The following is a 27,516-nucleotide window of genomic DNA, read 5'->3' as shown; positions in this document are numbered from 1 at the left end:
AACATGTAATTGATAATAAAGTTCAACTAAGTTGAACAGCAACAACAATTGATGGTGCCTTAATTTTGAACATAATTGGGGCTAAATGAATTGATGACAGAACCCTTACTTACGAAATTAAACACTCACCTGGTGATAAAATTAGAAGATATGAGTTGATAATGATTAGAACAACGAATTTGAATCTGAAATTTGGCAGAGAGATTCACGATGTGAATCTTAATCTAATTGCACTTTTACTTTTCGCTAAATGTTTCCGGAGACCAGAACGGTTATGTGTTCGATTTTAGAGATGAACTCGATCCAATTGATCTCGTAGATTAGGATTTGAATGTAGAACACATGTTTATGTACGAAGAAGAACTCAGCATATATGATTCATGAATATGTAATTTTTGTGTTTGTTATAATCTGAGATAGAAATGAGATCATTAAATGAAATTGGGATCAGAATTGGTTTTTATGAAACTCGAATATGATTTTGTGTTTTTGAGTTTTGATGAATTTGTGAATAAACAATTAAGAAAGTTTCTTTTCAGGTTTCATAAGGGGATTATGTAATATGTACTAGATTTTTTTATTTTTTTAATTAGGGCTTGCAATTTTGGGGAAGAACATGTTGATTTTGGTGAAGAACATGTTGAGTAAAAGTAAGGTTTTATATATAATAATAATAATAATAATAATAATAATAATTTATAGATTCATGTTTTTATAAATTTATAAAATAAAAATATAAACATTATAAGTTTTTTTGCGCCAGTGGTCCCTCACTTTTAGTTTAGATATTTTTGCGCCGGTGGTCCCTTGTTTTTAGTAAAAAGACGATTTTACCCTCACATGCATTGCACATGACAAGGTTAACGGACATTTTTAACAGAAATTTGACGGAGGGACGCCAATTGCAAAATCAAAATAACTCAGGGACTCTGATTGCCAAATTAAAAACCGAGGGACCAAACTAGCGATTTGGGGTATAATAGAGGGACCAACTGAGAAAAAAGTTAAAAAATAATAAATAGATTATTAATAATATATTTCCCTAAAAATAATCGATAAAATTTTGAAGGGAGGTATACAAACACTTTTTTTTTTTTTAAATGCAACAACAAAATTACTCCATATCTTAAAAAATGTTTTAGAACAAATTAATATTGTAGAATTTGTTATTGAAATCGGTGATCGAGTTTTCAATTGGTCAACTAAGCCCTTACCAAACTGGTAACCTCTACAAGTTTGATTTTCTAAACACACCGTCGCAAGTGGCAATTCTGTCATTTCCACAATCAAATTCATATACAGTACTATCTTTCTACATTCTACAATGGCATAACTGTAATAGTTCAATCTTAGGCCTACATTTACATCACTCGTTCCGCATCATTATGTCCGTTTAAAGCCCCTGTTCTCATTTTCTCTTCCAAATTTTAACTAAAATAAAATAAATAAAATGCTCATTTCATTAAATCCTTATTACCATTAAAAAAATCACTGAATTCCAGTACCGACCTCGTCGGAAACAATGGCGGTTTCCGATAACACACCGTCCACCACTGGCGGAGTTAGTCTCGCCTCCAAAACAACTATATTTGGTCAAAGACTATACGTCATCATTGCGGTTACCGTCTTAATAGTTACACTAGCTCTCGTTTTGATCTTCCTTTGTATTCGTCGTAATTCAAGTACTAAACGACGTCGTAGGTACTGATCATGAAACCTTTCTGTTTTGTATATTTCATACTTCGTAGTCAGTCATGTTTAATACTACTTTTGATTCAAAATGCATATCTCAAATCTCCATTTATGTATACAATGATGTGCAATGCTAGCTGTATGTATTTTGCGTTTAATTGCACTTTAAATAAAACGTCATGGTAAATAAATTAATAAAATAAGACGGAAATTGTGGCGATTTGACTGAAGTATACCGGTCTTATTCCTTTCTCTTATTTATTATTACCGCCAGTAAGTTTTGGTTTACAAATTACAATAACCAGTTCTGTATTTAATCAAAAAATTGCAGTTACATACAAGATACACTCAGCTAAAAATTTTATGAAGTTTTCCTTGTTCGAGTATCTTTAACTAATCTTTATATGTATTATGTATTCATTATTATCATCAAGTACGATGCGTTTGAAGGGTCACGAATGTTACCGACGGTCTCAAACGCTGTCACCGTGGAAAAAAATGAAAAAGTTGACAATGTGTCGAAACTTAGTGTGTTTGAGAAGAATGCAAGTGGGGAGGAAGAGATCAAACCAATAATTCAAGTTATTGATGGTAATATTGGGAGTGGGAATACGAATTCGGGTAGTAACGAATCGGGTACATGGCGGAGTGAAGGAGCGGCTTCATCAGTATCTGCAGAGGGTTTGAGTAATATGGGTTGGGGGAGATGGTACGGGTTGAATGAACTTGAAACTGCGACTGGTAATTTTTCGGTTGAGAATGTGATTGGTGAAGGTGGGTATGCGGTTGTGTATAGAGGTGTGTTACGGGATGGTTCAGTTGTTGCCGTCAAGAATCTGCTTAATAACAAGTTAGTTTTCTTTCTATTAATGTTATTAATTCGGTTTCTGTTTATGTTTATTGGTTTGAGATTTTGACTGATTCGCTTTGGAGTAGTAGGTGATCAGATTTTGTTAGATCTAAATTTGATACTTGCATATTAGCAAGCTGTCCCAATTAGCTTTGAAGATGGTATTGCATATAAAAAAAATTCTTGGATTTAAAAATAAAAATTAAGCAAATGGTAAGTTTATCATATCGTTAAAAAAAGGAAAACGTTTGATTTTTGGGATTTTATACTGTAATATTGCACACAGTACTTACTGTATAATGTGCAATTCCATTCATTCATTCTTTTGGTTGAGATGTAACTCATTTTACTTGTAAAACGTTAAGCGTTGTAGTTTCCTTTATACAGTGTATTTTACAGCCTCAACTTGTCCTTTTTTCGTAAAGAACACAATAAATGTTCGTAATATACTCGTTGACGGTGTCATGGTGTACAGATATAGTAATAATTAAGATGATTAGGTTTTTGAAGCTAATCCATCTTAGGGAGTAACTTCTACCTTAAGCATATTGGTTCTTCCATTTAAAAAAATGCAAACTTTGTCTTGAATCTAGATCTCACCAATAAAAATATCCCAGTCATCATTGGAAAATGTTTTAAATCAAAAAAGAAAAAAAAATCCGGGTCAAAGTCTAGACAAGATGATTATTAGCCATCACTATGTTCTTCAGTTTTTACTTATAAAATGGTTTAGATTCCATCTTGTAAATGGTCAAACTATTAAAGTAACTGTGATGGTGAATTATACCAATCGATGTATTTTGCAAAAAGATAAGGAGGGTTGATCGGTGTATTTTGCAAAAGATAAGGAGGATTGATGTAATTCCATGTAAACCACAAGGATTATCGGTATAAATTACTAAAAAAAAAAAACATAAATGCACATTTTTGTGTACAGGACTGATTTTTCTTGTAAACTTTAGTATTTTCTCTGCATAATTGCTAGAACTGTCCTTTAATTGCTATAAAAGCCAGTTAAAACTAATAAATTGAGATGGAGAATAATATTATGTAAAATGGATCTGATTACCATCTACATTAGAAATGATAGGTTTTATTAACTCAGAAGAAACTGGATCACATGGTCGATTGTGAAACGAAGGTGCGTGTTGTAACATATTTTTTATCTCTTATTATATAATGTTAGGAGACAGGGTGATGTAACATATTTTTAATCTCTTATTATATAATGTTGCCTACTTGCACTTGCACTAGTCTTATTTTATTCACTTGATCTGCATCAAGTAACTATGGTTCATAATAAACTTATTTAGTAAAGTAGCTGGAGAAGACTTTAGATGCAGATAATCCATTTTCTTCTATTTTGTTCTGCAAGTGCATTCATTTAATATATTTTGGCGTGATTCATAATTCAATGACCAAATGCTTACTACTACTTAACTTTATTAATGTCACATGCTTTGTAGGGGCCAGGCAGAGAAGGAATTTAAGGTGGAGGTCGAAGCCATTGGAAAAGTAAGACATAAAAACCTCGTGGGTCTAATCGGATTTTGTGTGGATGGTACTAAGAGGTACTTAAGGCTTGCAGCCTTGCATTTAGGCTTCATATATACTCTTTGTAGGTTCAAAATTGAAAATGAAATGTGAATGCAATTATTAGTCTGATTTTAATTTTTAGAATTTTTTTCCGACTTTTACCCTCTTACATAGTGGTAGAATAATTAACACAAAGACAAAAACTTGTGTAATTAAATAACTACTGCCAGCTACTAATATAGTATGGCTGTGCTTAATTGTAACGTAGGTTACTCGTGTATGAGTATGTTGACAATGGAAATTTGGAACAATGGTTACATGGGGAGGTTGGACCTGTCAGCCCATTGACTTGGGATATCCGAATGAAGATTGCAGTCGGGACTGCAAAAGGGTACGTTTTTTGTCCAGAATTGTATATTATAATAGAATTAACAAATATGTAAGACGAATCGAGCAAATAGTTTCCGTTTCCATTTGGTTGTTCTTTTATTGTTGTTGATACCGGCAAGACCCAAATGGTTGATGTAGGGGTATTGTTGAACCATTAGTAGCAGACATGACATTTCTGGCCCATTTATTTATGAACGGGTAAAATCAAAATTAGAAGAAAAAAGTAGCTAAAAGGGAAATGCTTTGAACGGGTTACAAGTCACTGAAATTCAATCTGACCCGATACCAACTCCGTCTATCTTGCTAGCTGTAACTAATAGTGCATATGATTTGTGATACTAACAATAGTTTTTTTGCATTAGGCTAGCATATTTACATGAAGGGTTGGAACCAAAAGTTGTCCACCGTGATGTAAAATCAAGCAATATTCTCCTGGATAGAAAATTCAATGCGAAAGTATCCGACTTTGGACTGGCGAAGTTGTTGGGATCTGAGGAAAGTTATGTGAACACACGAGTAATGGGCACATTTGGGTTAGTGAACTTTACAAATCTTGTGATTTTTCCAATCTTTTTGTTACACTCTAATCTTATACTACACTCTAAATATCCAGATATGTATCACCTGACTATGCAAGCACGGGGATGCTAAACGAGCGTAGTGATGTCTACAGTTTCGGTGTTTTACTCATGGAAATCGTTACAGGAAGAAGCCCTGTTGATTATTCCAAAGCACCCGGCGAGGTAAAATAAATTATATTTTGAATTTTAGTTTTTGAGAAGAGCTTGGGTGAAACATGTCAAACGGGTCGAAAGTTACCCAAAATGTATATTGGATGTATTTTCACTTAATGGATACATGTTTTAACGTTTGGTATTGGATTTATTATAGATGAATTTGGTTGACTGGTTTAAGGGAATGGTGGCAAGTCGTCGTAGTGAAGAGTTGGTGGACCCCAAAATAACCGTACAACCTCCTTCAAGAGGTTTAAAGCGCGTATTATTGGTGTGTCTTCGTTGTATAGACATGGACGTAAATAAGCGCCCAACGATGGGACAAATTGTGCACATGCTTGAAGCAGATGATTTCCCCTACCGCACAGTGAGTCTTCTTTTGACCCATTTTGCCAAATCTAGTCACAAATAAGCAATATTCATGTCGCGAAAACTTTATTGTTTCTGTAAGTCCTTATGTTTGCCCCTTGTTATATCTTGCAGGATTCTCGCCCGCCTAGAGACACGAACGCTCTCCTTTCAGGTTCAGATCCTGCAAGTAAAGAGCGTTCAATAAACTAGTTTTCTCGAGTATGTATGTGCGTCTGGTTACGGTAAATGCTTCAAAATATTGACCTCAATGAGCACTGTATTGTAAATATAGCTGAGTAATATCGGATTGTACTTGACATTATTCGTTATTTTTGCTACATGTAAACAGTTATACTTCATTATAAGCATAATTAGTTTTTTGAAGGAAGGAGAAATCACAACATTGTCACTTTTTTAAAACTGGTTATCCGACAAGTTTTACGAACGGACTAATTTCATGGCGATCAACGACTTTCAAAAAGGTTTATTTATGATTTTTGTTGTTAAAATTGGAGTATAACAAGATCTCAAACACATCAGAAGATAATAAAAAGGAGAAAAATATGGAAACAATAATGATTTTTTAACCTTCTTAATTTGATTGATTTAATCAATGGGAAAAGGTAAATTAAATACGGAGTAGAAAATGTTACGGACACGTGTCACACGGTCAATTGCATGTTAACTAACTAATCTCATGAAACAACCAGTAAACGCTACAAAACCAAAAAAATCGCCACCTTTACAATAACACCCAAAACACCAGATCTGTTCACAGGCAAAAACTCCCCACAATGGAAGAAATATTAATAAAAAGATTAGAGGCCGCTGTAACGCGGCTGGAATCGATCCCTCACCCTCAAGGCGGTTCTCAACCGCAAGCTGTGTCGTTTGACCCTGCATCAGCATCATCAGAACCGTCGATCGTTGCATTTAATAATCTGATCAGAGAATACGTCGGTAATGTGTCTGATGTCGGTAACAAGGTTGGTGGACAGGTTAAGGATGTTACAAATATTCTTAGTCAGGCTTTTGCTGCTCAGAAGGATCTTCTTGTTAAGATGAAACAAATTACCGAGGTTGATTTTTATTACGTATTATTAATTATTAATCTACACTTTAAAATATATTGTGATCGATCATGCGATTATAATATCACATATCGTGTTTGAAATCTGTGTCTGTGCGGGATCGATTAATCGTTTCGTTATAGAGTACTAATATATATAAATGTATTGTGTTATGAGAAGATGTAGATTAGTGGATGTTTGCCCGTTTCATGCAGATACATTATCAATACATATTATATCGTTTATCGTCCAATATCAGCTAATATCGTCCAATATTAGCTGAATTCATTTGAACAATAATAAATAAATAAAAGGAAATGAATTTATAATCGTTTAAATGATATGATGTATTAATGGTGCAGAAACCTGCTGCGGGAGGACTGACCGAATTTCTGAGGCCGTTAAATGAAAAGTTAACAGAAGCGAATAAGATGTCAGAAGGACCGCGTTCTGATTTCTTTAACCATATAAAAGCTGCTTCCGAGAGTCTAACTGCTTTAGCATGGATTGCATATACAGGCAAAGATTGCGGTTAGTATAATTTGTTCTTCGTTTTTCGTGTTTTTTCGGTTAAAAGTACGGAATGTTGCATCACTGTTGTATGTTCTTATGTTTCCAGGAATGAGCATGCCGATTAAACATGTAGAAGACTGTTGGCAGTCAGCCGAATTCTACAGTAACAAGGTACTTAAACGAATGTCGCTTTTTTTTTTTAATTCTGCCTTAAATTATGTATTATAGAATTACTTGATCTTTTGGTATATTATTTTTATGATAGGTTCTAGTTGAATACAAAAATAAAGATGCAGCTCATGTGGAATGGGTTAAAGCTCTGAAGGAACTTTATGTACCGGGTTTGAGAGATTATGTGAAAAGTCACTATCCTTTGGGGCCCGCTTGGAGTTCAACAGGGGGGTCTACTGATACTGTATCAGCAGCTGCAGCCAAATCTTCGGTTCCAGGTGGTCCGAGCGCTCCGAATCCTCCACCACCAGCGTCACTTGCCAGCTCAAGTTCTTCATCGGCATCATCATCTTCATCTAAGCCACAACAAGGAATGTCTGCAGTTTTTCAAGAAATTAGCTCAAAGCCTGTTACTGCTGGTACCCTTCCTTTTATAAACTTCTAGAGGTGGCAATACGGGTGGGTTGGGTAACAAGTCAAACTCAGTTTCTAAAAAAAAAAAAAAAAAAAAAAAACAGAGTTTTTGGTCTGTTAAAAATAAGTTAGGTCAAGTTGACATGTAAGACCATCCTTCCAAAAGTATCTATAAATAATTACTGTATCATCAAGTGATATATTTAGCAGGGTTTTTCTTTTCTTTTCTGAAAAACTATATTTAGTAGGTTTTATGTTTTGAAGATATAATTTAGAAGACTTTTAACCCATTCAACCTAGTTGATCCTTATATGGAGCTAATTTCATACATAAATTGGTTGAAATACTACATTAAAAAAATTGGTTGAAATAAAAAAAATTTGAGTTTCTAGGTGCATTGAATAGTTATTGACTTTCAGTTTGATCTCATCAGGATTAAAAAAAGTTACAGATGATATGAAGACTAAAAACCGCACAGATAGAGCAGGGTTTGTGAGTTCTGGTGAAAAAGAAGTCCGCAAGAGCGCACCGTCAGCTGCTAAAGTTGGACCCCCAAAGCTCGAGCTTGTGATGGGCCGCAAGTGAGTACATACATTGTATTCTTTGTAACAAAGATTTATTACATTCGGTTATTCATGGTGACTGTATATACTTTTTTAAATGATATGTAGATGGGTTGTTGAGAATCAAATTGGCGTGAAGGATTTATCAATTGATGACTGTGATCCAAAGCAGACAGTTTATATCTTTGGATGCAAAGATTCAGTTCTACAGATCAAAGGTACAACATATTTTTTTCTAATCTAAACTTTAACCTATGTTTACCGTTACTATGTTCTATGTATAAGATATCTATTTGCTTTGTGCAGGAAAAGTTAACAACATAACTGTTGACAAATGCACGAAAATGGGTGTTGTATTTACGGTCAGTGATAAATTGGTCAAATTTTGTCAATTTTGTCAAACATGACTACATCATAGTTATAAATACCCGCATTCTTGGGTAACCCGAACAGGAAAACCAGATAACTTCTATGGTTACTTTCAACATGTTTAATATGCTCCAATTTTACGCGTATGAAAATCAATTTATTCGCCGGTTTGACCTATGTTAGATTTAATTGCAGGACGTTGTTGCTGCTTTTGAGATTGTGAATTGTAGCGGCGTTGAGGTGCAATGCCAGGTAAGTATGCGTCTCACTTGAACAATCTTATAGCGCTGTATTGAAGAATGCCTATATAGTAGTAATAACTGCAACCATTTCTAATAACTCACCCATTTCAACGCGTGCGATCGCACAGGGTGCAGCACCAACAATTTCGATAGACAACACGGCAGGTTGTCAGTTATTTTTGAGCAAAGATTCTCTTGGTTCTTCTATAACAACTGCTAAAGCAAGTGAAGTTAATGTCATGGTTCCTGCTCAAGATCCTAATGCTGATCTGGTATATATATACATATATGCTTCCATCTTCTTTTTATTATCCTTTTTTTTTTTTTTTTTCCAAAATTTTGTAAGTATTTTCTTGAATTAAGAAACACAATAACAAGTATTAAAGTTAAACTAGTTAGAAGGTTTTATGTATTGTGGATACAGTTTGGGCGACTTTCGACCCGTTCAAGACGTTCTCATTTGGATCAAAAAATGTTTTTTACCAATGAGACTGACCCATTTATCCGCTAATGGGTTAATGTTGTCGTTATTACCAAGTATGTGTCTAAATGTTTAAAAATTTGTGATGTTTTGTTGCAGGCAGAACATGCTTTGCCACAGCAGTACATTCACACGTACCAGGATGGCCACTTTGTTACGACACCCGTCTCCCACTCTGGAGGGTAATCCGTCAAATATGAATGCAAGTTCAGCCATTTCCTATTCTTACATTCCTTTCTTTTATTCATAAAATAAATTCCATTTTATTTATTTATTTATTGACATTTACATTTCAAAATGATGTTGCTTTTGAGTTTCTAAATTTCAATTTCTGATCGAGAGTCTCGAGTCAGTTAATGGGTCATTATTACTCATGTCTATCAATTGTATCAGATACAGATATTGTTTTCTTTCTAAGACATTGCTTTATGGTTACAGGTTATCTGCACCTAAAAGTGTAATGGAGCTGGAGATTAAGGAGAGTAAGGAGAATAAGGAAAATAACGAGAGTAACGAAAGTAAGGAGAGTAATGGCAACTACGTTAATGATAGACAGTGGTTGTACTATATGTTTTTAGTTTTGCCAGTAGTGATTGCTTTGATAATAGCCCTGGCACTATCATCATCATCTTGAAAACATTTTGGTTCAAATAAGTGCAGAATGAGGTTGCACCTTAAAGACTAAATTTCTCAAATAAATTTTACTTCTCTTTCTCAAAACTCAACTGTAGCTACTTCATATATTTGTTCTGTGATTCAAATATGAAAAAAATAAATGTTGGCCATTGCAGTATATTATTATTACCATTATTATTTGTATCGGCGGTTTACCATTATTATTTGTATCGGCGGTTAGGAGTCACTGACGGGGTCCGAACGCGATGTCAAAACCTGCTCGCCCGATCATTTTCTTGGACAAATTATTACAGTCCTACTGCCCCTTAGGAAGGAACCCTCACGACGAATCCATATGGGCATCGCATCAGGTAAAACCCTCTCCGGTGAGACTCGTACGCAAGACGTTCAAAACCTCCGAGGCCCATGAAATGGACGGGTAACAGCAATGGAAATTTTGTAACGAGTGGGAGTTGAACCTCGACCTTCGTATGGGAAGTTAGGTCACACCACTAAGCCAACTCCTTGTCGTTATCACAGTCTAATATTATCAAAAATAAGTGCGACAACAAACTTCATAGAAAGAACCTATACTAAATCTTGTTTATAGTTACATCCCTACAAAATTTGTGAGCTATTAAATCTGTGTAACCAAACTCTTCCTCTTACCATATTGCTGTATTTATTGACTTGTTGTACATAAAACATTCAAGTAATCGAGTTTTTCATACATAGACCTGAATATGCAAATCTAAAGATATGCCTAACTTTTTCATTCATCTTGACACATATTGATTAGAGTATGATTTTCAATCTTATCATGATTTTCAAGCATCCAATTCGAGATATGTTTTTTACGGAAAATAATTATTAGGTGTCATTAGTAAAAGAAACGTCACTGGAAATGCATAGATTTTGTAACTTTCATATACAAGCATACAACAAAACAATTATTACTCTCATTCATTCAAGATGATGTTTGTGGATTGATATATTAAGCTTCAAATATATTTGAATGCAAGTAATCCATTGTCGTCCAGCGGTTAGGATATCTGGCTTTTTCCCAGGAGACCCGGGTTCGATTCCCGGCAATGGAAGCTTTTTATCCTTTATATATGCTCGTTGATTTAGATAATATACATTTATTTATAAGTATAAGGAAAACCCTATAGTTTTTAAAAGTTTTCGTTTTTTAACCCTTAACAAGTTTTTAGTCAGATTATCTTGTGTATATTCATCAAGTTTTCAATCTTCTCCTAAATGCTCTACGCAATTAAGGCTGTTTTAGGAATTTTTGTGAAAAAAGTAGTGGACCTATTAAAATGAAGTGTGAATATATCACATCTTATAAAAATTATGCACTTTAAAAATGTTATACTTTTTGTTTACTTTATAATTTTACTCATAAATAATTCTTACTTAATTTTTTATTTACATGCATACATTAAGGGTATACTGTTTACCTCTATGTTATGTGTTAGTGGTATGTCTCTCTTAACGAGATGTTAGGAGTTCGACTATCGTGAGGTGCAGCAATTCACAAAAAGTTGCCCCTTTACCCTTGAATTTCACCCAAGAGTGCCTTCTGCAGTGGGGGAGGAGGAGTTTTACCGCCCATGCCCTCAGATTAGGGCGGGTTATGCAACTGTGAGAGATAAACGCGTGTGTGGTTAACTCTCCATGCCTGAGTAATCTCGTACTGTTGTCCAAATATATATATATATATATATATATATATATATATATATATATATATATATATATATATATATATATATATATATATATATATATATATATATATATATAGTAGAGGGATCAAATGAAAACTTTTTTAATGTGAGAACCCTGAGAACTCAAAAATACACCAAAATACACTTAAATTTGAGAAAAAAAAAGTGGCGGGCGAGTAAAAAACAACGAATTCAAGCAAAAATGGGAAAATTCGAGCAAAAAAAGGCGGGCGAACAAAAAAATGATAGTCGAACAAAAAAAAGGCGGGCGAACAAAAATGTGTTCTACATTTTTGAAATTCGAACAAAAAAAAGGCGGGCGAACAAAAAATTAATAGTCGAACAAAAAAAGGCGGGCGAACAAAAATGTGTTCTACATTTTTGAAATTCGAACAAAAAATGTAGAACACATGATAGTCGAACAAAAATGTGTTCTACATTTTTGAAATTCAAAAAAAAAAAAAATTTGCTCGACTATGATTTTTTTGTTCGTCCGTGTTTTATATTTTTGCTCGAATTTCCCTTTTTTGCTCGCCCGCGTACCTTTTTTGCTCGAATTTTAGTGTATTTTGAAATGACCCGTTCATATACATTATAAACGATTCACAATAGTTGATTACATCGCGAGGTATTTGACCTCTATGTGATACATTTTACAAACATTGCATTCGTTTTTAAAAGACAAATTTTCTTTTCATCTAAAGTTGACGGCATGCATACCATTTCATAATACATCTAACTATAATTGACTTAATAATAATCTTGATGAACTCAATGACTCGAATGCAACGTCTTTCGAAATATGCCATGAATGACTCCAAGTAATATCCTTAAAATGAGCTAATGCACAGCGGAAGATTTCTTTAATACCTGAGAATAAACATGCTTTAAAGTGTCAACCAAAAGGTTTGTGAGTCCATTAGTTTATCATAATCCATCAATTCCATAATTTTAATAGATCACAAGATTTTATTTTTCATAAATAACATTACACTCGCAAGTGTATAAAAATCATTCGTACGATGAACACCTGGTAACCGACATTAACATAATGGATATAGAATATCCCCCGCATACTCGCAAGTATGCCATTAATATTGGCAATCGCAATCACCATTTAAATCGAAGTACTAAAACATTCCAAATTCCAGAATGGGGTTTGTTAGGCTCATAGATCTATCTTTAGGATTCGCGTCAATTAGGGGATATTTCCCTAATTCTTAGGTTACCAGACTTGAAGGGGCAATATTCGATTTAATAATCCAACCATACAATGTAGTTTTAAGTACTTGTGTCTATTTCGTAAAACAGTTATAAAAGCAGCACATGTATTCTCAGTCCCAAAAATATATATTGCAAAAAGCATTTAAAAAAAGAGTAATGAAACTCACAATACTGTATTTTGTAGTAAAAATACATATGACGTCATTGAACAAGTGCAAGGTTGGCCTTGGATTCACTAACCTATATTAATTATATATATATTTATATGTTTGATCAATATCTATCTAACAATTTAGGTCAAGTCTCAGTGTATCACAATCCTAATGCTCGAGACTAAATATGCAAAAGTCAACAAAAGTCATATTGACCAAAATGTCTTCCAAAATTTATACATGATTATTATATAGTTTAAATATAGTCATTTTATATTTAAATATTTTTAACAGATTTTATTAAAGTAAATAATATAGTTCTTTTATTAATAAATAAAATTTTATATTAAAATTTATATAATAAAAATATACTTTTATATATCTTAAGTAATAAAATTTATAAAGTTCATTTAATATCATAAAAATAATATGATAGGTATTATTAATGTAATTATATTATACGTAGTAAAATATTTTTGTATCACATATTTATTTGATAAAATAATATTGATAATAATAATAATAAGTAAAAGTTGTACTATTTTGTAATAATTATTATTATTATACTAATAAAAATAACAATAATTATATTTTCTAAAAATGAAAAAATGATAATTTTTATTAATAATAGTACTAAAATGATAATAATAATGATGTTTCATATTAATAATGATATTTTTATTAAAAATAATAATTTTAGTAAAAATGATAGTTTTAATATTAATAATACTTTTAATAACAATAATAGTAAAATAATGAAAACGATATTTTTCCTTTAAATCAATATCTTACAATATCTTAATTTCATCATGATACTCATACTCATTATTTCCTAATCGCTTCGTTTAATAGCTTTTAGTGGTCTTTTATATCGCGTTCATATTATTAATAATAATAATAATAATAATAATAATAATAATAATAATAATAATAATAATAATAATAATAATAATAATAATAGTAATCATAATAATTAGATGTTACTAATATTAGTTTTAATTATAATAATACTAATAATAATAATATTAATGATAATACTAATAACTATTTGAATGATGATGATAATAATAATAATAATAATAATAATAATAATAATAATAATAATAATAATAATAATAATAATAATAATAATAATAATAATACTAATTATAACCTTAACGATAATAACGATAATAATAATAATAAAAATAACAATAATATCTTTTATTAATAACGACAATTATAATAATAATAATAATAATAATAATAATAATAATAATAATAATAATAATAATAATAATAATAATAATAATAATAATAATAATAATAATAATAATTAGATTATAACGACGATAATAACGACGATAATAATAATTATTTTTACAAAAATTCAATTGACTATAAGTTGTAAACCGTTCATTGAAACCATTCGATATCTAAATGAAAAGTTCTCAATTTTTCGCTAGCTTTCCAACGACATGCATATCATATACCTTATCTTAATAGCATATGTATTTAATTCAAGATTCGACATAACCTATCTAATGACAATAACGAACGTATAAGCATGCATAATCCTATATACTCGAGCACTAGTCAGGGATACACTAATAATATATAAAAGTTAAGTTATGAGGGCTCACGTATCAATATTGAGATTCAATATTGCAGGAAAAGTACGTAGACGCAACGGGGATGATAAATACTAGTTTGACTCACGAGCAATACTCCCGAACCATACCCATAACCTCCATAGCTATAACCCATAATTTCCTTAGCTCTATCCCGCTCGAAAAACAATTTCGAAATTACTCGGACAGCACTCCGTCGTAATATTTTAGGTATACTAATAATATCTTGAAATAATACGGAGTATATATATATATATATATATATATATATATACATATATATATATACATATATATATATACATATATATATATACACATATATATATATACATATATATATATACATATATATATATATACATATATATATATATATATATATATATATATATATATATATATATATATATATATATATATATATATATATATATATATATATGTAAATCGATTGAGAGAGTTTAGAGAAAATATTTTTCAAGTTTCTATGAAATAATGAAACCTATTGAATTCTATTTATAATATATTTTTGAATTATTAACGTGAATTATTAAAGTATGAATTATTAAGTGAATTATTAAAGTATGAATTACTAAAGTGAATTATTAAAGTATGAATTACTAAAGTGAATTATTAAAGTACGAATTATTAAAGTATGAATTATTAAAATGAATTACTAAAGTTAAAGTAAAGTAAAAATAAAGTAAATGTAAAGTTTAAGTATAGTAAAAGTATAAAACTATGTACGTATAATACGCGTATAAATATATATCATATTAATTTAAATCGTTATATATATTTAATAAAATAAAATATAAATATCGTTATCTTTATTGAAACAACTCAACCCGTATTCCATACGATAATTTTTTTTTTATTAATACATATTTACGCGCCAATTAAATATGTAAACCATTCCACAAGTTCCATTTAAAACGTACCACAATTTAAATGTTTACAAGGCACGAAGGCCATTAATTAAGTTTAATACAAGTTCGACCCACTACAAATGATAGTTTATAATCCAAACGACACTTCGAGCATGGTTTGGGACTAAACTATCCAAAACGTTAGGCCAACTTCCAAAAGCTCCAACGAAACATCATCAAAGGACACCTAGTGCCCAACAACCCCTTTTCCCCTATCCGCACCTGCATCTAAAAGGATAAACAACGAGAGGGTAAGCTAAAGCTTAGTGAATGCAATAATTATACACATACATATATAATATACCTACTTGTAAACACTCGAATACACATACCGAAATACATGCTAGCAACATAATTAGCTTATCATCCATACGAGGCTACCAACATCCAATACCACAAGCTAGCATAACAATCGCATAAATATATATATAACTCGAACAAAATAATAAGCCTTCGCTTACAACACAATAACCATGGTTAACCAATCGTACAAGGGAATGGTGCCCGCAAAAGACCATCGGAGTTCACAACATCCATTAGTGTACTTAACACCTCGTATCACTAACCCCCGGGTGGCATCTTAACACCTCGATACTTCACCCCGAGTGGCATCTTAACACTTCGATGCTTCACCCGTCAATTACTTAGAGTGGCATCTTAACACCTCGATGCTTCACTCCGAGTGGCGTCTTAACACCTCGACACTTCACTCGTCACGTGAAACGTGGTGTCTTAACACCTCGACACTTCACATCTCACGCTACAACAATTAGATACATTATATACCTACGCATATAATTATTCCACTCACCTTAACGATTCGGTGATGATTTAATGCTTCCGTATGCTTCGAGAAAAGTACCTAGTACATAAGTACACATTTAATACACAACAAGTGGAATTAACCACCTTACTCACTCTTGAGCATTTAATGATCCAATTTGCATTAAATGGCTCAACTACATCAAAACCGCCCATAAATGGCCAAGACTCAACTTTAATCACTAAAGCTAGTGAATTAAAGTCTATTAACTTTAACTAACGCAAACTTAGGGTAATTCATACTCATTTCGCCCAAACTAGGTCAACATTACTCTTTTGACCCATTTTAATACTTAACTTACAATTTTAGTCAAACATGACCCATTTACAATTCTTCCTTCAATTACAAGTGCATTAGTGACTAAAAACACCATTTAACACTTACAACTCCAAATCATAAGATCAAACCTTAGATTATGGCTATTTAGGGTTTCCTTTTATCACCTAACCCAAATCCACCCATATTACCCCCAAATGGGTCTTACAAGTTCCAAATGAACCAAACCCTAGCATAAACTAATTGAAACTCAAAACATGGAGTTAGGACTTACCAACACTATCCTCTTGTAGCTAAGAACAAGGAGAACGACTTTAATTATTGCTCCAAGGTTTGATTCACCAATCTCCACTCTCAAATCTCACTTGAAATCAAATGGGTTTTTAAGTTTTGAGAGTAAATGGAGAAGAAAAGGGAAATGAAAATGAATAAAATGGATAAGTGGTGGAGATTTAGTGCTCCACTCAGATCTAGACGTAAAATGACGATTTTGCCCTTGAACCACTTATTTTAAAAACAAAATCCGGAACCAATTCACCCAGTGGGTCGCGGCGCGGCCCCAATTGTCGCAGCGCGGTGTTTAACGTATTTTACGAGCTTTCTTAAATCATTCCTGACTCAGATTCAAGTTATTTGTCGCGGCGCGACCCTCTTCTCTGCGGCGCGACATATAAAGGGAAACTCGACCCTTCTTAACATGCCTCCTGACTCTGGTTTGAGTTCAATGTCGCGGTGCGACAAAGGCTTCCGCGGCGCGACAATTGCATTCAACTGAGCCATTCGACAACTTACACAGCTCAACGATTTATTCAACTTGTAAACTTTGTTTACGCTTCCTATGCACGTCTAACCTTCATATTTTAGTCTCACAAGACTTAACATCAACAAAGACTCATGCATATACCTATACACGCATATATTCTAGACATATCTATATACATATACATACATATTTGTATACATATATTTACACAATAACTAATACTTAGGTCTTTTAATCATATAAATGAACAAGTTATAAGCGTACTAATAATTAAGTTTGTACCTTTACATATGTACGGGAAAAACGGGATGTTAAATTTATCATACTGGTTAAGTAATGAGTTGTCAAAAGTGGTTCTAGATATTTATAAAAGTTATATACGTTTTAATAATAAAGTTCTTTTTAAACTGAAAACTTTTTTGTACGTTTGAAACTAAATCAAATAAATATGATAATTTTGTTTTCCAAAACTAAATATATTTAAGAATCATTTTGTTTAAAGGTTAAAATAATGGAAATCGTTATATCATAAAACGTTTTAGAAAAGTAGAATCATATATATTCATAATAGGTTTCAAATTTTTAAATTACAATCTGTTGGTAAAGCATGAGATAAAGTCCAAAGGTTAAATAGAAGTATTAAATCATCTTAATGAAAAATGTCGAGTTACTTAACTTGTCGATATCCAACATCTAAGTTATTTACACTCCACGTTCTTACTTATAAATCACTTTACCATTTTCCGAATGTTGTCAAAAAGAATAGATTTCTTAAATCACAGTGGACCTCATAACATGGACCCGTAATCATATCACAATGTATCTGATAAATCAATCATTTGATATTATCTTCTAATTCCATCGATAAACATATTGAAACAAATACGTTCGTGTAAAGTATTATACGTTTAATACTTTATTAATATTCTCAAGTTATAATATATATATACATATATATACATATCTATTTATATATAACGGTTCGTGAATCGTCGGAATTTGGTCGAGGTTATAATGAATGTATGAACACAGTTTAAAATTCTTGAGATTTAACTTAACAAACTTTGCTTATCGTGTCGGAATAATATAAAGGTAAAGTTTAAATTTGGTTGAAAATTTCCGGGTTGTCACATATTTAGAGTGTATTTGGAGTTCTTAGAGTTCTCACACTAAAAAAGTTATCACTGGATCTTCTCCCTACACACACACACACACACACACATACACACACACACACACACACACACACACACATATATATATATATATATATATATATATATATATATATATATATATATATATATATATATATATATATATATATATATATATATTTAAGATACTTAAAAAATACTCAACAGTTAATTTAGAATATAATACTCACACCGTTTCAAAATAACCATTTCGTTTGACATTTCAAAGTCTTTGTTTTCATACTTTAACTTTATATATTTTTATTTGTGATATATAATATTTGATAAAAATTATATGTAAGTTTTAGAATGTGTTTTCTTTGATATTATTTAATTAAATATTATATGACATAAATGAAAAGATTTAAAGTCAATGTTCTTTCTTTAAAAAGGTTTAACTTAAAAAAAATTATTTTTTTATTTTCATTTTTATTGTACTTTTTTAGATGCAGCTATTACTAGTTTTTTAATTTTTCTAATTTTTTTTTTAATTTTGAAGATTTTATTTTTTTATTCTTTTTATTTTTCTAATTTTTTCGTATAATGGGTTTGAAATGAGTTTAAACAGGTCTTGATTGGTCTTCTAAGATAAGATATTAAAGGACTAAAGATATATTGATATTCAGCCCATTCTCTTTGCTTTTTCGTGACCCAATGGGTTCAAGTGGTTGACTTATGGTGCGTTTGTTTGCCTCTTAATGGAATGGTTCAGTGCTGAATGCTGAACCATTCAGCATTCAGTGCGTTTGTTTCTGACCTCTGAATGAGATATGGTGCTGAATGGTTCAGAATTCAGTGCTGAACCATTCAGAGATGAAACACTCTCTTAACCATTAAGAGCCTAAATTTTCTGTAAATTTCTCCTCAAATCTTATCCTGAACACTTAACTAACAAATATATTGAATATTTTATTCATTTTACACTTTGATAAGGTAATTTTATTCAGTTTATATCGTTTATTCTAAATCATTATCAAACAGCTTATTTTCATTCAGAACAAACTTTATTCAGAAGCTTTGAATCATTCAGATTCTGAACCATTCAGCGCTAAATCATTCAGTTTTATCAAATGTACCCTTAATGAACTCAATTTTTAGTGTATGGATCTTAATTGTTAGGTATAAATGTAAAGTCAAAAAACTGTCCAGAAAATTATAGTGTGATAATAACATTTCTTAAACTATGTTTTTGTTATGAGGATAATTAATGTGGGACGGGGAAAGTAATAATCATAATCGTAATAATAATAAGACAAAATTTCATTCCTCGTCCCTGAACTTTACATCAAATTTGACTCCTCGTCCTTTTTTTTTTGCATCTCTCGTCCCTAATGTATCACAATTCTATATCACTCGTCATTTTTCTTGACTCCTCGTCCTTTTTCTAATTCTACATCACTCGTCATTTTTCTTGACTCCTCGTCCTTTTTCTTCCTGTCAATTCTACATCCCTCGTCCCTAAAAAGGACGAGGGATGTAGAATTGTGATACATTATGGACGAGGGATGCACAAAAAAAGAAAAAGGACGAAGAGTCAAATTTGATGTAAAGTTCGGGGACGAAGAATGAAATTTTGTCTAATAATAATAATAATCTAAATTATAAATTATAAATAATAATAATAATAATAATAATAATAATAATTAATAATAATAATAATAATAATAATAATAATAATAATAATAATAATAATAATAACAACAACAAAGGATGCTGTTTCTTTGCTAAAGCGGGTTCAGAAGAGTTCGATGGCGCAAGATATTTGCTAGAGGTGTGGCGGCCCAGATTGTCTCTAGGCTTCCCACTAATTTTTTGTAAGTTTTAATAATTTTAAGTTTATTATAATAATACTCCCTCCGTCTCTATATTATTGTCCACTATTCCATTTTGGAATGTCCCAAATTAATTGTCCACTTCCATAAATAGAAAGGAAAGAAGATATTTCATTGGTAGATCTGGAGAGAGAAGATATTTCATTGGTGGAGAAATAAAGTTAGTGGAATTTTTTAAAACTGTGTGTTTTTTGTCTGGTGACAATAAATATGGGACAGAGGGAGTAATTATTAATAATAATATAATAATAATAATAATAATAATAATAATAATAATAATAATAATAATCTAAATCTAAATTATAAATTATACGGAGTACGTATCGTATTTCAAAAAAGATTATAGTGGACCCGCAATACACAGTGTCACATCACATCACCACCTACTATTTTCCATCAGATCATGTGCGCCACATCAGACATCCAGTAGGCCCACTTTAATTACAACGTCTACCCCCAAATTGATTCCCATTTTCCCCCATAAACATAAACATAAACCCACCATTTCAAAAACCCTAATTTATTCAATCCCAGATATTCATCCCAAATCTGATCACATCCTCCAAATTACCTTGATTCTCAACTCGCCAACACATAACTGATATTAATTCGAACAAAATCTCATAAGTTGCTCGAAATAATGTCTGTAACGGAGCTTAAAGAGCGACACATCGCTGCTACAGAAACCGTGAATTCGCTCAGAGAACGATTGAAGCAAAAAAGACTTCAACTTCTTGATACTGATGGTATAAATATAATAATCAATTCTCATATTTTGGTTTTGTTTTCTCAATGTACTTAGGCCTCTTATTTTTTTATTTATTTATTTTTTTATCATTGATTGATTTTTCTAATTGATTTGTAGTTGCCGGATATGCGAAATCGCAAGGGAAGACTCCGGTTGCTTTCGGTCCGACTGATCTGGTTTGTTGTCGGACATTACAAGGACACACTGGGAAGGTGACATTTTGAATATATGTATATTTCTTGAATATAACATGTTTGAATAAGTACATTCATCATTAATGTGGTTTAAACTAATTAGTTACTTCGAAGATGTTTAAATTGATTAATAAGTTGATGATATATGCAATTAGTTAAGAAAACACACTACCTGGAATATGCTATAGATGAAAATGAAATTAGTTAAATAAGCAACATAAATCCGAAAAAAATAGAAAATAGGTAAAGTAAATTTCTTGTTCCGTTGTGAAGATTTAGATGAAAATGAATATGGTTAAAGTTAATGTCTTAGTAATAGTGTATGCTTGTTTGAGAATTATTATATATTTTATTAAATATGCATAATGAGTTCAAACCTTATGATAAATTAATATGTAGGTATAATAAATATATATATTAAAAATTAGCGGGTAACACTCTCATCGGTTAACACTATTCATAATTCATTTAGCTATTTAAATATATTAAAATACTTAAATTATGAAATAAATAATTTAAAATAAGTTTTGACATAATTTTATTTGATATAACACTTCTTTTTCTTCTAGCTTTCAATTTTTTTTTTTAAAATAATTAATTTTGAAATAAATATTACAGTAGTAGAATAAATGTTAATAACACACTATGTACTAATCTCTAGCTTGCTTATGTTTGTTTTGACGTGTGTGAGAAGTTTTTGCGGTAGAAGCGGACAATTTATTGTCTACACTAGTTAGAGTACTTCATTAATAGATTCTGAAACATAAAATAAACTAAATCAAGTTTCATCATTGCATTGCATCAAACCAAAATAAAAACTTGAAATGAAAATAAAAATAAAGAAAAAATATGAAGTTTAAATACCCAACTATCATCACCAAACTCATACTTAGCTACGCTTCATGATCAACATTTTTGCATTTTACATTCCTCCCTTCATCAGTGGTACCAATACGACACTACCCTCTTCTCTAACATCATCTACCTTCACATGTGCATCATAATAGTCTCCACTCTAAAACCTTTGTGGATACATTATTATGTATGTATTACAGTTCGTTTTTAAAATGTTAGTTAATGTTTTTTTTTTTTTTTTAATTTAATTTCGTCTTAAAACAGAAGAACCGAGTGATTACAAGAAGCAGTTAAGCCATTCTTCGGAACTAGGTTTTCGAATGACGAAAGAACAGGACGATCTAAAGTATTTTGGAGCGGTGAGGGGTTCGAGAGACCTTGTAGGAATTTTCTGAATCCATCTAAAATGTCTATATCATAAGAGAATGGGGTAACACTGTTTTTTGTTCCTTGGCTGCGTTTGATAAGAACTTTTGCTACTAAAGAACTATTTGCGTTCGATGAAGGTTCTCGGCTACTTCAATGGTGAAGTTTAAGTAGTGGTGGAGCTCATCTATCCGGTTGTGGATATAAAACTCACCTTCGAAGATTATCGAACTTATTGGGACAACGAGATGAAGGTTTTAATAGTGGAGATCTTCTATTATTTTGCACAAGCGAAGGTGGATGATAATGATGCGTAGGAGAGGGTGGTGGTAACGCTGATGATTGAGGAATGGTAGAATGCAAAATGTTGATAATGATGCGTAGCAAGGTTTGAGTCTGGCGATGATAGTTGGGTAAAAATTTTTCATGTTTTTTTTTTTTTTTTTTTTTTTTTTTTTTTTTTTCATTTCAAGTTTTTGTATTTTGGTTTGATACAATCCAATGACGAAACCTAGTTGTTAGTTTATTTTATGTTTTGATGATTGATTGATGGAGTTCTTTAGTTACCATAGACTGTAAATTGTTCGCTTCAACCGCAATTTGTCTACACTTACTAGAATACTTCATCAATAAATCATTAAAACATAAAATAAGCTGAAGTCAGCTTTCATCATTTCATCAAACCAAATAAAAAACAATAACTTGAAATGAAATAAAAAGAAGAAAAAAATACATGAAATTGAAATATCCTGCTATAATGACAAAACTAAACTTAACTACGATTCATGATTAATATCTTCATATTTTACCTTTTCTCGCTCATCAGCATTACCACTAGTCTCTCCTTTTACATCAACCTTCACTTGAGCATAATAATAGTGGATATGTACTATTAAAACTTTCTTCTCCACACCCCAATAAGTTCGATAATCTTTGGAGTTGAATTTTCTATCTGCAACTGCATAGAAGAGCTCAATCACTACTTGACCTTCACCATTTAAGTAGCCAAAAATCGTAAACGCCCATAATTCTTTAGCTACATATTCTTTTTTTTCAAACCCATCTAAGGGAACAAAAAACTGTGTAACCCCATTATCTTCTGAAAGGAAAGATTAGGTGGACTCAGAAAAATCTCATAAGGTCCAATATACTTTAAATTGTCTTCTTGCTCCGTCATACGAAACGTAGTTACCAAGAATGGCTTAATGCTTAACTGCTTGTTGCACCTACTTTGGTTCTTTTGCATTAATAAGAAATTATTCTAACCGAAACATTAAATAATATTCTAAAAATGAACTGTAATATATACATAATATTGTATTCACAAAGGTTATGAAGTAGAGGTCAACTATTTTGATGAGAGGGTGGATGATGTTAAAGGCGATGGCAGGACTGTATTGGTACCACTGATGAGGGTAGAAAGATTGAATGCAAGGATGATGATCATGAAGCATAGCTAGGTTTGATTTTGGTAAATGATAGCCGGGTATTTTAATTTCATGTTTTTTCTTTTAATTTTCATTTCAAGTTTTTGTTTCTTATTTTGGTTTGATGCAATTTAATGATGAAACCTGTCTTTAGTTTATTTTATGTTTTGATGTTTAATTGATGGAGAACTCTAGTTAGTGTGAACTCAAACTTGTTCGCTTCTACCACCAAAACTTTTTCACACATGTCAAGTCAAACGTCAAGAAGCTACATAATAGTACGTAGTGCATTTTTTAAATTTAATCTATTACTGTACTATATATTTCATGTTTAATAACCATTAAATAGCTAGATAAAAAATGTTATAACGAATCTGTTACATTATGTCAAAATTTATTTTTAATTATTATTTCATTATCAAGTATTTTAATATATTCTAAATAGCTAGATTAATTATAAATAGTGTTAACGAATGAAATACGGAGTATGATTTAGTAATGTTAAATATAATAAATATTCAAAAATATTGCAATAGATTAAAATATATTCTGGTTTGTGATAAGTTGTGCCCTAATTTGACTTAATCGTTCATATTCTATAATCATTTATCGAATACCAGTATATAACCGTGACTTCTTGGAATTAATAATTCATTAATTATAATTTATATCAATATCAATATTTAATTTTATATTTAATATTAATATTTAATATGATAATAATAAAAAAATTAGTTTCTTTTTCTATATAGGAGAAAATAAAGATAACTGAATTTGTTTTGTTTTATAAATAGAGGTAGTTGAGTTTGTTACAAATCAATGGGTTCAAATTCAAATGAATTATCAATTGTTGATTTGAAGAGATAGACATCATTCCAATCAATGATTGAAAATCATACAAGTAGTTATGAATTCATCTAAAAGTATCCTTTGAAAATGAAGATGGTTGAAATAAATGTTTTGCTCAGTTTTCAAGCTGTAGTAAATTAACATATGCACTTCGCATTTGGTTATTGTTATGAAGCCAACTTATAACTTCACTTTAGGGTTCTGATTTTCATTTTCTTGACAAGTTAGACCTTTTACGATAGCTTCCATCTACATGTTATAACCAATATATTAAGTTTTTAATTCTCTTCATGTAACCTATATGTTTCTAATAAGTTTTTATTTCTACCTTGACATGTAATGCATCTTTAAACCATTCTAAGAACTCAGGTTTATTCAATGGATTGGACTCTTGAAAAGAATCGGATAGTTAGTGCATCTCAAGATGGAAGATTGATAGTTTGGAATGGTCTAACAAGTCAAAAAACACATGCAATAAAACTACCATGTGCATGGGTGATGACATGTGCATTTTCTCCGAGTGGACAATCGGTTGCATGTGGAGGTCTTGATAGTGTATGCTCCATCTTCAATCTCAGTTCGCCAACTGATAAAGATGGTAATATACCAGTATCAAGAGTGCTGACTGGACACAAGGGCTACGTGTCGTCTTGTCAGTATGTTCCTGATGAAGATAATCATTTAATAACCAGCTCTGGTGATCAGACCTGTGTCTTATGGGATATCACTACAGGACTCAGAGCTTCTGTTTTTGGAGGAGAGTTTCAATCAGGACACACTGCTGATGTTTTGAGGTGTTTGGTTTAACCCAAACTTTTATTTGAGTCTCATTAGGAATCGGTAGAGGTTGGATAGTGGGCGGGTTGGGTAACAACTCAATATAGGTTCCAGTTAAAAACACTTTTTATCCATTTTTTTTGTATAGTAATAATAGATATTTAGTGTGCTATGTATGGTAATAGCTATATAAACACAATTATAATAGAACGTTATTTAGTAAATGCATGTTAGAAGGTGTTTATACATTTGAACACACTTTGGATCGACTGGCCATAGACACTAGTGGCAAAATGGGCTGACTGGCCAAGGAGTTGGGTTTGGCCCGAAACACTTTTTGGACCAAAGTTTTATATTTTCTATACATAATTATCCTGTAAACTGTGAGTAAAAAATAAATGTTTCAGTAATAGTATGCTTGTGTACATTACATATATGCTTTTCTAATTACCTCAAGTCTACTTTTCCAAACTTAGAGTAGTACTGAAATGCATTTATTATATATATTTCAGTGTTTCTATTAATGGGTCAAACTCGAGAATGTTTGTATCCGGGTCTTGTGATGCAACTGCACGCCTTTGGGACACTCGTGTTGCAAGTAGAGCAGTAAGGACATTTCATGGTCACGAGGGGGATGTTAATTCTGTAAAATTCTTCCCAGATGGAAATAGATTTGGAACCGGATCAGATGATGGAACTTGCAGATTGTATGACATAAGGACGGGTCACCAGTTACAAGTTTACCCCCCGCCACATCAGCAGCAGAAGCAGGGTGTTACGGATGCCCCACTTGTGACTTGTATTGCGTTTTCTATATCAGGACGGCTTCTCTTTGCTGGTTATTCCAATGGTGATTGCTTTGTATGGGATACTTTATTGGCTAAGGTGACTGTATAATTTTAAGCCAGATTTATATGCTTGTTAAGTTTTAAACCTTTATTAAAGGTGGAAAGATGAGTTATAATGGTTGTGGTTTTACATAATATAATAGGTGGTTTTGAACTTGGGTTCTCTTCAGAACTCGCATGAGGCCCGTGTCAGCTGTTTGGGTTTGTCTGCTGATGGCAGTGCCTTGTGCACCGGAAGTTGGGATACAAATCTCAAGGTTGGTTCAAATTATGCCATCAGTTTTTTCTAATGCAGTAATATATCATGAAAGTTTGTATGGTATTGTATTGCTTATTGAGGTGGCTGAACGGGTGGGTTTGTTAATGGGTTTACCTATATTTCTGTTCAGCTCATTCGTTCTGTTGAACAAGGACAACCCGGAGGTTATCATCATATAATATAAATAGATTCTATTTGTCACCTGTACATTTTTGATACATGCTATTAGGATTTATAAATCCCTATCTCTAAAACTGATTTCTATTTTTACCAAGAACCAACATAAATCATTCATTCTAGCTTGCTATATTTGTCTTTTCGTGTAACCCATTATTATCTTTACAGATTTGGGCTTTTGGAGGGCATAGAAGAGTGATTTGAAGACAAAATGTAACAACCCTGGTGGCTGTTGTGGTGACCTATGTTTGTGCAGCAAGCATCGACTGTTTGTGTAGTTGTAAATATATTCCTCTGATTATGCTAATGATTCTGAAAACTTTCACGATGTGTTTCGATACACTCCAGGCAATCTATGGGAAAGTAACCTGAGTACAAGTTTCTAACCAATGACCTCTGGGATATCTTGAGCATGATAAAATAAGTGCCTTTTCATTACAATTTTAATAATGAATGAAAATGAATACCAGTGCTGGTAAACAGC

At 31.6% G+C, this 27,516-nt stretch overlaps 3 protein-coding genes and 1 non-coding gene across 10 annotated transcripts; all 4 read left to right on the top strand.

Moving 5' to 3' along the window:
- The first annotated feature begins 1,522 nt into the window (after positions 1 to 1,522).
- Positions 1,523 to 5,853, top strand: LOC139856056 (probable receptor-like serine/threonine-protein kinase At4g34500). 2 transcript variants are annotated; one of them, XM_071845289.1, is made up of 8 exons: positions 1,523 to 1,697; positions 2,143 to 2,542; positions 4,009 to 4,113; positions 4,347 to 4,469; positions 4,831 to 5,001; positions 5,082 to 5,211; positions 5,360 to 5,569; positions 5,686 to 5,853. In XM_071845289.1, the coding sequence occupies exons 1-8, from the start codon at positions 1,523 to 1,525 to the stop codon at positions 5,761 to 5,763; spliced, it is 1,392 nt and encodes a 463-aa protein (XP_071701390.1). In that variant the 3' UTR covers positions 5,764 to 5,853. The 2 variants fall into 2 exon arrangements, with proteins under 2 accessions (XP_071701390.1, XP_071701389.1); XM_071845288.1 differs by having other exon boundaries at positions 1,611 to 1,701; positions 2,127 to 2,542.
- Positions 5,854 to 6,347: 494 nt separating this feature from the next.
- Positions 6,348 to 9,562, top strand: LOC139852742 (cyclase-associated protein 1-like). The gene is made up of 10 exons (XM_071842073.1): positions 6,348 to 6,632; positions 6,986 to 7,154; positions 7,243 to 7,307; positions 7,402 to 7,726; positions 8,155 to 8,302; positions 8,393 to 8,502; positions 8,591 to 8,646; positions 8,849 to 8,905; positions 9,024 to 9,167; positions 9,476 to 9,562. The coding sequence occupies exons 1-10, from the start codon at positions 6,348 to 6,350 to the stop codon at positions 9,560 to 9,562; spliced, it is 1,446 nt and encodes a 481-aa protein (XP_071698174.1).
- A 1,454-nt stretch (positions 9,563 to 11,016) lies between these two features.
- TRNAK-UUU (transfer RNA lysine (anticodon UUU)) lies at positions 11,017 to 11,088 on the top strand. Its single transcript has one exon. It is a non-coding gene; the product is annotated as a tRNA-Lys (tRNA).
- Positions 11,089 to 21,017: 9,929 nt separating this feature from the next.
- On the top strand, positions 21,018 to 27,405 carry LOC139852652 (guanine nucleotide-binding protein subunit beta-2). Of its 6 annotated transcripts, none has more exons than XM_071841965.1 (6): positions 21,018 to 21,278; positions 21,398 to 21,492; positions 25,341 to 25,765; positions 26,261 to 26,633; positions 26,740 to 26,853; positions 27,201 to 27,405. In XM_071841965.1, exons 1-6 carry the CDS (start codon positions 21,173 to 21,175, stop codon positions 27,234 to 27,236), a joined length of 1,149 nt encoding a protein of 382 aa, XP_071698066.1. In that variant the 5' UTR covers positions 21,018 to 21,172; the 3' UTR covers positions 27,237 to 27,405. The 6 variants fall into 6 exon arrangements, with proteins under 6 accessions (XP_071698066.1, XP_071698067.1, XP_071698071.1 ...); XM_071841966.1 differs by having other exon boundaries at positions 25,334 to 25,765; XM_071841970.1 differs by lacking the exons at positions 21,018 to 21,278; positions 21,398 to 21,492 and adding exons at positions 22,639 to 23,108; positions 24,086 to 24,181 and having other exon boundaries at positions 27,201 to 27,404.
- Positions 27,406 to 27,516: the final 111 nt, after the last annotated feature.

This window comes from Rutidosis leptorrhynchoides, chromosome 6, assembly GCF_046630445.1.
Source record: "Rutidosis leptorrhynchoides isolate AG116_Rl617_1_P2 chromosome 6, CSIRO_AGI_Rlap_v1, whole genome shotgun sequence".
NCBI lineage: Eukaryota > Viridiplantae > Streptophyta > Magnoliopsida > Asterales > Asteraceae > Rutidosis > Rutidosis leptorrhynchoides.
The sequence above is the reverse complement of the archived record's forward strand: the minus strand, read 5'-3'. Positions and strand labels throughout refer to the sequence as shown.

What these genes read in the sequence shown, in the direction of transcription:
- LOC139852742 (XM_071842073.1), top strand. Translation starts at nt 6,348, where the DNA reads ATGGAAGAAATATTAATAAAAAGATTAGAGGCCGCTGTAACGCGGCTG. An exon ending in AGATGAAACAAATTACCGAG is followed by an intron (nt 6,633 to 6,985) that starts GTTGATTTTTAT and finishes TTAATGGTGCAG; the next exon opens with AAACCTGCTGCGGGAGGACT. An exon ending in AAATGGGTGTTGTATTTACG is followed by an intron (nt 8,647 to 8,848) that starts GTCAGTGATAAA and finishes ATTTAATTGCAG; the next exon opens with GACGTTGTTGCTGCTTTTGA.
- LOC139856056 (XM_071845289.1), top strand. Translation starts at nt 1,523, where the DNA reads ATGGCGGTTTCCGATAACACACCGTCCACCACTGGCGGAGTTAGTCTC. An exon ending in TGTGTGGATGGTACTAAGAG is followed by an intron (nt 4,114 to 4,346) that starts GTACTTAAGGCT and finishes ATTGTAACGTAG; the next exon opens with GTTACTCGTGTATGAGTATG. An exon ending in ATGATTTCCCCTACCGCACA is followed by an intron (nt 5,570 to 5,685) that starts GTGAGTCTTCTT and finishes TATATCTTGCAG; the next exon opens with GATTCTCGCCCGCCTAGAGA.
- LOC139852652 (XM_071841965.1), top strand. Translation starts at nt 21,173, where the DNA reads ATGTCTGTAACGGAGCTTAAAGAGCGACACATCGCTGCTACAGAAACC. An exon ending in TCAACTTCTTGATACTGATG is followed by an intron (nt 21,279 to 21,397) that starts GTATAAATATAA and finishes ATTGATTTGTAG; the next exon opens with TTGCCGGATATGCGAAATCG. An exon ending in TACAAGGACACACTGGGAAG is followed by an intron (nt 21,493 to 25,340) that starts GTGACATTTTGA and finishes CTAAGAACTCAG; the next exon opens with GTTTATTCAATGGATTGGAC.